We start from the raw sequence: 8,215 nt of genomic DNA, 5'->3' as shown, positions 1-8,215 counted from the left end.
ACCCTCCTCCTAGCTCATTCATGTCACTTCCAGCATTTTTTTTTTGTTTTCCTCTTTGGCATTTGCTCCGGTCCACAGGTATACAAAGCCAAGGAGTGTCTGCTCTCCTGCCACTTTCCCTTTTAGCCATAAATGCTCCTTGCATTCCTCTTTGACCCTTTGCCAACTCATATTTTTATGAATGAATGCCCCAATTCCACCCCCTTTTCTGCTGCCCTCTGTTCTATTGCAGTATTCCCATTCATAGTCAGGATTACAGGGTGGTGGCTCTATGTCCCTATGATGTGTCTCCACAAACCCGTATACCATCAGCTTTTCTTGCCTTAGTTCCTCGTCTATCTCCTCCGACTTCAGCCTGTTCCTGCCACCTAGCATGTTAACCCTTTGTTGGACACAACGAGGGAACAATTGGTACCTTGTGTAAGACATTTTTAGCGAGCTATTGATCACTTCTCGATTCCACAAAACCAATCCGAAAGCCGAGAAGTGTTTTATCGCGAAGAAAAAAAGTTGGACCTATATGTCCCACTGTCCACTTAGGTCACTTTGATCATGTGGGACTCATATGTCCCGCTGTCCACTTGAGGCAGTTAACATTTTCTTGTGGTGTGAAGCAACTAGCACACAGCGGAACGTTGCACACAATGCACATGCACTTCGTGGGGACTTCTCTTTTCCTAGTTGAGCACCAGCGGCCCTGCCATCGCGTGCCTGTCAAGTTTGGGTGGTGAGTGTTTCCGCAGAATCAATGCTCCGGAGAACCGGAAGGTTCCCCGAACGATGCTCATCGTCACTGTTGTTAGAGTTCTCTGGCAAGCTCCAGAATAATTAAAGTGCTCCTTCGAAAGTGAGACGTTTTTTCTTATCTTTAGGAAAATAAAGAAGCAATCAGTACGGACAGAACAGCCCGCACGCTATACGCTAACCCTAATCTGGAACAGGTGAATCACACTGGTTTTTGGGAAAAAAACGTTCCGTTTATCTATGCACGCTACACAAAACAAATTATAACTGATAGTTTGCTTGTAAGTGCATGGTTACTGTAGTGCAAGAAACACAAGATTTGCTCGCCAGACATTTTTTTTTTCTTCCTTGAAAGTTGCTCACAAAAACAGAAAAATGAAAAAGCTGTCATGAAAAAACAAAAACTGCTACTTGTCTTGTGGCGTGCTTCCACTTAGCGGAAACGCCATGAAAGTGCACGCAGAATGTTGTAGTATACTCAATAGATAGAGTTAGTGGCTTGTATGTGATAGCGCGAGCTCTATTAAGGAGCTACAGCACCGAGAACGTTCAATCAAAAGTGGGACGTATATCTCCCGCTGTCTAACAAAGGGTTAATATATCATATGTCCGAATAGACTTGCCACTGGTGCTTAAGTCTATATGTTCTCCTACAGACTACGTTTCTTGAATCTTGGGGCCTCTCCGGGTCCGTCTTTAAATACACTGGTGGCCTCAGGGCTCTGGGTCCCCCGAGAAAAGCCGTAGCTTGGCGCCCTATCCGCCCCACCTTCCTGCCCGTGGCACCACTGTAGTGAATGCCATCCTGTGCAAAAGGGTGGGAGCCAGACTCGTACACGTCCCGGTTTACGTCCATTACGCCGTACCCAAGTGGTCGGCTCAGACCCCTAATGACCCGGTTAGCCTCGACCACACTCCGTTCCATCCCGCTAGCCTGGCCCTGGACCTCTGGGATTCTGCGTATGCTCACATGCACATTCGCAGAGGCTTCTCTGAGTTTACGCAACCCAACCTCTAACCGTCTCTTTAGGTTCTGGCTCCTTCCCTTCAGCACATCATTGAGGCCAGCATAGATAACGACCATATTTTCGTGCTCCATGTTGCCCCATACCGCCTTCTGAGCTTTTGTCAATGCGTCAACCATGCACTTCCCTGACTGGGCCTCCACCCTCACCCGCCCGTCCGCCTTCACTTTTGTAAGGACGCCCTGCTCAACCCTCGCTACGTTGGAGTCCCCCACCACCAGGACCCTTCGCTCTACACGTTCGCCTCCCGCCTGCGATTGCTGTCCTCCAGTTCGCGGTAGCTGCTTCTCCACCCGCCGTGCGCCACTGACACGCGGCGACGGGCTCCCTGCTGCTCGTCCCGTCCCACCCGAAGCCTGCCGCCCTACATCACTGTAGCATTGTCGAGCCCCCGTGTTGCCGCCTGCTCTCGCCCGCTGTTCTATGGACCCTAGGTGTCACTCGCTGCTCTCATAGCATGCCTTTGCCTGAGACTCCGCGCTGTCCCCGCCGTCGGCCTGCTCCATTAGCACCTCCACACTCTTCCCGCACGGCCCGCTTTTCCCGTTCTTCTTGTAGCTCGCCAGCTGTTCGCTCTACCAGTTTGGCCTCGGCCCCCTGCCTGTCAAGCAACTCGCCCATCTGAGTTTCGAGCTCTATCCTCCGATCTCGATCCACCTTCAGCTCCCCTTTGAGCTCCTCCACACTAGCTGCCCATTCCCCTTCCATCCGCCGCATAGCCCCCTTAAATCCTTCCCACAGACTGCACGCGAAGCTAGCATCCTCAACCAGTGGCGTAGCCAGGGGGGGGGGGGGGTTGGGGGGGTTCAAACCCCCCCCGAAATTTTTTCAGCAAACCCCCCCCCCCTACTAACCCACCCTTTGTTTTCGTCGCTTCGCGCTGACATAATTCATGAAACCGGTGCTACTATCACAATTTAATTCCTGGGCGCTTCCGCTTGGGTTGGTAATTTACAGCGAATCATGTCTGCATATGGAAAAAACTGTCACGGTGTTTGTCAAGGCTTGCACACTCTGTGAAGTTTTGGGCGAGAATGTGGCGGCCGCATTCTGAAGCAACAAATGCGCAACAAATGAAGCAACAAATGCGGCAGCCGCATTTTAGATGATGGCGAAAACGCTCGACGCCCGTTTACTTAGATTTAGGCTGCACGTTAAAGACCCCAGGTGGTCGAAATCTCCGGTATACATTTCCGCCGCTTCCCTTCAGGTGCCGGTTAGGCCGCGCTCGCGCAGGATTTTAGGCTACGTTCACACTTGGTCTCGAAGCTGTAGGAAGCGGCAAAATCTCGCCTAGGCGGCAAAACAGGCAGAAAAACAGGCTGCGAGCCAAATCGGTCTCGGGCCGATTTTTTCGCCATGGCGAAACGGAAACGCGGTGGAAAGTCGTTCTGCTTCACTGGAAGCTACACTAGCATGTAAACAACCGGACCCGGTCGTAAAATGGCACCGGGCACCAAAACCATGGCACCAAAAGTGTAGGCTGTAATGCTGATCGACGCGATCAAGAACCAGCCCTTGCTCTACGACAAGAGTGGCACTAAAACGTACTGTCAGCAATACTCGCGATAGTATTCAACGTCGCGCGACCGGAGGTGCGGCAACGAAGCCTTGGCGTGACCCAACTTCTCGCGCTTTTGCAAAGCCAGGCGAACCCACCACCGCCGTTTCCGAGGTGTCCGCGTCTTCCGTTTATTTAGTGTCCATTTCTAGAAAACAAGCAGGTAGAAGTATAAAAGCCATTTCTTCTTCCACTTCCATGGCAGACAATAGTTAGGCAGATTCCTCGTTGGCGCTCCATAATTCTCCTCGCACGTGTACGGTATGTTGCAGAAGTCGCGGGGTGCTTTTCTCGTCGCGACGATAGATTGGGAGCGTAGGTCTCACGTAGGACGCGCAGGCTTTGGCGAGCCCCAACACAAGGGCCAGCCCAGGTTTTAGCTGTGGTGTTCCCGTTGCCCCTTTGGTGTCCTGGAGGCGCCGACAATAGGCTCCGTACAGTGAACAGGCGGCGCTGCTGCGCAGCAGCGGTGGCGCGATGCTCAGCGTCGCATGTGGCGGGCGGCGCGAAACTGGGAAGGGGGGAAGACCGCGAGATTTCGGAACTACGCATACACGCTTCCGAAAGCCGCACGTATATCCGCGATCCGCCTTCTTTTTTTGTGCGTGTGTGTACGGGAAAGTACAAGCGTGGCCCTCTGTGATGGCACAAATAGTTTTTGCGGGGTTCAGGTCTATTAAAGGAATAGACGATTACTTTCGCGGTGCAGCGTTAACCAGCGGAGACAAGCTCTACGCTGCTTCGCATGTTGCTTCTGTGAAAGAAGTGGATGGCGTGGACGTTCACGCGAACTGCCATTCGCAACAGGGAAAGTAAGTAAACGACGTCATCCTTCACGTGAGTAAAGCTTACTGTTATACTAAAATTGAAGTCACAAAACTGGCACCCTGAAAACGTTGTAGTTGACCGATATTTAATCGACGCCTCACTGTTGGCAATACATGCCTCATTTCGCTCCGGCGCGTTGTACCCCGCGGCCTATCATTTGATGCCCCTGTGACACTGTTACTTTAGATTGTCATACAGCTCGATCTGGACCGCGTGCAGCTACACGCTCACTCGTAGGCTGTCGTCAGCACAGTCATGTCGAGTGAGCTAAACGATTCGGATTGTTGGATCGTGTGGCAGTGACCATGCTGTCCTCGTTGAATCGTTTGGGACCCAGTCGGAGCCACCTGCTGCGCTGATAAACGAGATTTATTAACTAGGCGATCTTAATTTACATGACGCGAATGTTCGTTTTTCATCATGTACAATGATCGAGGCTCATTAGGCCCCTCTCATAAGATACGATTTCGCTTACGAATTCCTTTCCTTGCATACGCGCTTTGCTTTTACAGTGATACATCGCAAGTGTATATCACAAGAAACCGCGCCTCTCAAGCGCCAGCGGCCGAAACGAGGATCGTTGAATTAGTGCTCAAGAGCACAAAATAGGCTTCCTTGGCATAACATATTGCTCATCGCACATGCCAGTGCTATGCTGATCATACCGAATGCTAAGACAACGGCAAGCAGTCGCCAAATCAGCAAAGTCGTGACAAATGTCTTGTTCAGCAGCTGGCCATGGCCGCTGGCGTCGCACAACGAGCTGTGAAACGCGCATGTGCAGCACGCTTTACAGAACAAAACCTTCTCACAAATATCAAAGAAGCTGACTTACTTTACTCTCCTCACAGCTGCGATTCATTTCTTTCGCCGTTCGATCTCATGAGATTTGCCAGGAAACCTGTACAACTTTATCCCGGGCTGGCCTTCGTGGTTGTGACAGCCCTTTACGCAGCAGTATCGCCGGTTCCACTTGCCTTTTTTTTTCCACCTCCGACGCTTGCCGATGAAGCGCATGCCATTGCACCGTCGCAAGACGTATAAAAAAAGGAGGCTGGTGAACAAAGCAAAACGGCTTCAACCGTGGCCGAGAAGAAATGAAGCGCGCGGGAACGAATACTCATCGAGCCGGCCGAGCTGCGGCGCCCACTTCCCAACACTGTTGCGTCGCTGCGCCAGATGGCGCCAGAGCAGCCGCAAACTCGACTGTACGGAGCCTATACGAAATGATTAAATGTTATTACAACTTGTAAATAAAAGCTATTAAAGAAATATCACGCCTAGGCACCAACCTGTGACTCAGCGCTACCGCGCCCGTGTGCGGAGAATTACGGAACGCCAACGAGGAATTTACCGAAGGTCGCAGATGACACGCGAAGTTGCGTAAAATGATCACTTTTCATGGCGGTACGTGGGTCAAAGAATGAACATACCGCTCGAAATAATGCGATAATGAGCGCCACCACGCCGACAAACGTACGCAGACAAGATGGATCTGGACGAAAACGGCAGCGGCGGCCGCGGCGGTAGCAAAACAAATGTGAACAACTTGGACAGGCGCGGAAAAAATTTTCCGGCCGCTTTGGCCTTTCCGCCCGCTTGCCGCTTTCCAAGTGTGAACGTAGGCTTAGTCTGCGCGAGAAACGTCTCTTGTTTGCGATTGCGCCCCTACGGAAGGCTGGTAATTACTGTTGTGTTGTTGAATCCCAAACCAGCAATTACGGAAGGCTAGTAGTTGCTGTCTTGTTGTGGAATCCCAAACCAGGAATGTACACACGAAGGGGTTGATGACAGCAGTGAAATTCCACCGACTCGCAATAGAATGCACGAAACAGACAGCCGACAAGCATGAAGTGTTGTGCGCAGTACAGCGTAAGTAAACTCTTGTTGCAGACGCTGACAGTTCTCGTCGGAGTTCACGCGTCCTGAGAAATTGTTTATGCGCACTATGCACTGAATAATACCGGAGTTCATTCCTGCATCACTATAGTACACCAATCAGTCGAGATTCTGTGAGGTACAAGGCCGCTTCCTGTTTGCACCGGCGTAAGTGAAGCAGAAATGACTTGCACGCACTACTTTAAATGCGTACACATGCCATATCTATGCTGTGCGGTGAAATATTCTGTACAATTCTGAATCTGTTGACGTAAAGGCAAATGACGGCTGCACGCTCGCACACAGCGCAAGACACAGCGGCCCATGCACTTGCCGCAGGAAATGCAACCCTCTCGTATAAGGGAGCGAGGCGACGAAAGCTTCGAAAAAAAAAATAATAAAGCCTTACGCGTTTTTGCGCGTATTTAAGTTTTCTAGCGCAAAGACAGCAGCGAACAAGTTATTGCTATGGGAGTAGGTATAGCCTGGTCACACGTACATTTTCACGCGTATAGCCGTCCTTGACTTGTGAAACGCACTTCGCCCCGACGAGGACGACGCCATCTACGCTTAACGGAAATTAACAATTATTGATGTCTTCTCCGATCGCACGGTGTCAATGATGCGTTTTCGAAGACTGGTCCATTCAGTGGCGCGATGAGAGACCGTTGCTCCAAACGCCCACTGTACCTGTCGTACTTACTGTATTTAATGAGCTTACTTTAGTTTTTACTTAATATCTTCACAAGCACACGCACACGCGAGGGGGGGGGGGAGGTAGGGGCGGTCCCATGTCTTTGATATACATGTCTAGAGTCTGCTTACACTACCGCTATTTATTATCGATCGCGTGACCTAGAGGAAAGCAGAAGCTTGCCCCCCCCCCCCCCCCCGGTCGGGCCGGTGAACCCCCCCCCCCCCGAAAAAAATTTCTGGCTACGCCCCTGTCCTCAACGTCGGCTAAATTTGCAAGTGCGTCTCGTCCAAATAACACCAACGTTTGTACTCTTCGCACTGCACCAGCTCGTCATCACCCTTGACTTCCCTAGCCTGCCGCGCCATCGCCCGCCCGACCACCTAACGAGAAAGCCCACAAAATACCTGAACAAAGCCCCACGGTAAGCCCTACGGCAATCTCGCTATCCGGCTACCTCCGCTAGGTTCTCTTAACACGGTTTAAAACTGCCGCCTTACACTGCTTTCACAATGCAACACGTGCGCCACGACCCGCTTCCAAAAAATACAACTAGTTACCTACTAAATCCAACCAAAATAATCAAGAAACTAAAAAAGCATGAAAAACAACATATAGAGATAGCTCGGTTAACCTAGCACTTCTAACAACCAAATAAAAGTAAACAAAAATTTAACTTATTCTTTGGTATGCTGCTCCTGCTACGCTGAGATCCACTCGGCCACGACCGTCCAGTTCGGTGTTCTCTCTAGTGAAGTGAAACTCGAGATTCTCGAGAAACTTGAGTGAAACTCTAGACTCTCTCGAGTGAATGAATTTTTGGGGATTCGGGTTAGCAGCGCACCTAGCGGGTGTGTGGAATCTACACAGACTCAGAGTTGGGACCGCAGGAAAACAAATCTCGAATGCTATTTTCTGGTGATTAGAAAAATTACATGGCCTCCAAGATCGCTTTCGTGCGAATGCTCGTTTCGGAGGCTACATTTTGATTTATTAACGCGTTGCTTGCACGCATCGAGTAGCTTCGTGTAAGCTGTACCGCCAGAGCAGCAAGCACACGATGCCACTGTGTGTTTATGCCGACATTTTAAATAAACATGACAACTGTTGAAAGAGACGAAACTTTTCAAGTCATATTCTCAGTAAGCACACGCACGCTTTTTTTCCCGCAACATTCCATGAATGTAAGCACAAAAAGATGGGTGCACTGCACATTGCAAGACATGCCAATACAGCTGCCATATGTTAACAATAAATTACACAGAAGGAATAAACAGGCGATGTTATGAAAAACCCCACAAAACAGTAAAACTGCAGAAGACAGCATTAGCATTAAACAGGAAAACAACGCTTGTCTCTTGAAGCCTAACCTTTCTTATTAAGTAGTAGTTTCGGGCTACATAGCAAACAAGGAATGAAGGCTGCTCACTACAGTTGTCAGCCAACCAAGCTCTCTCCCTGTTCTGCTGCTGTTACTGCACCACG

General features: G+C 50.3%; 1 protein-coding gene across 1 annotated transcript; it reads right to left on the bottom strand.

Moving 5' to 3' along the window:
* Window positions 1–1,345: 1,345 nt before the first annotated feature.
* LOC119445547 (uncharacterized) lies at window positions 1,346–2,477 on the bottom strand. The gene is made up of 2 exons (XM_037709818.2): window positions 2,231–2,477; window positions 1,346–2,190 (listed from the first exon to the last, which is right to left on the bottom strand). Exons 1-2 carry the CDS (start codon window positions 2,475–2,477, stop codon window positions 1,346–1,348), a joined length of 1,092 nt encoding a protein of 363 aa, XP_037565746.2.
* Window positions 2,478–8,215: the final 5,738 nt, after the last annotated feature.

The sequence above is a fragment of the Dermacentor silvarum genome, chromosome 1 (genome assembly GCF_013339745.2).
Source record: "Dermacentor silvarum isolate Dsil-2018 chromosome 1, BIME_Dsil_1.4, whole genome shotgun sequence".
Classification (NCBI taxonomy): Eukaryota; Metazoa; Arthropoda; class Arachnida; order Ixodida; family Ixodidae; genus Dermacentor; species Dermacentor silvarum.
The sequence above is the reverse complement of the archived record's forward strand: the minus strand, read 5'-3'. Positions and strand labels throughout refer to the sequence as shown.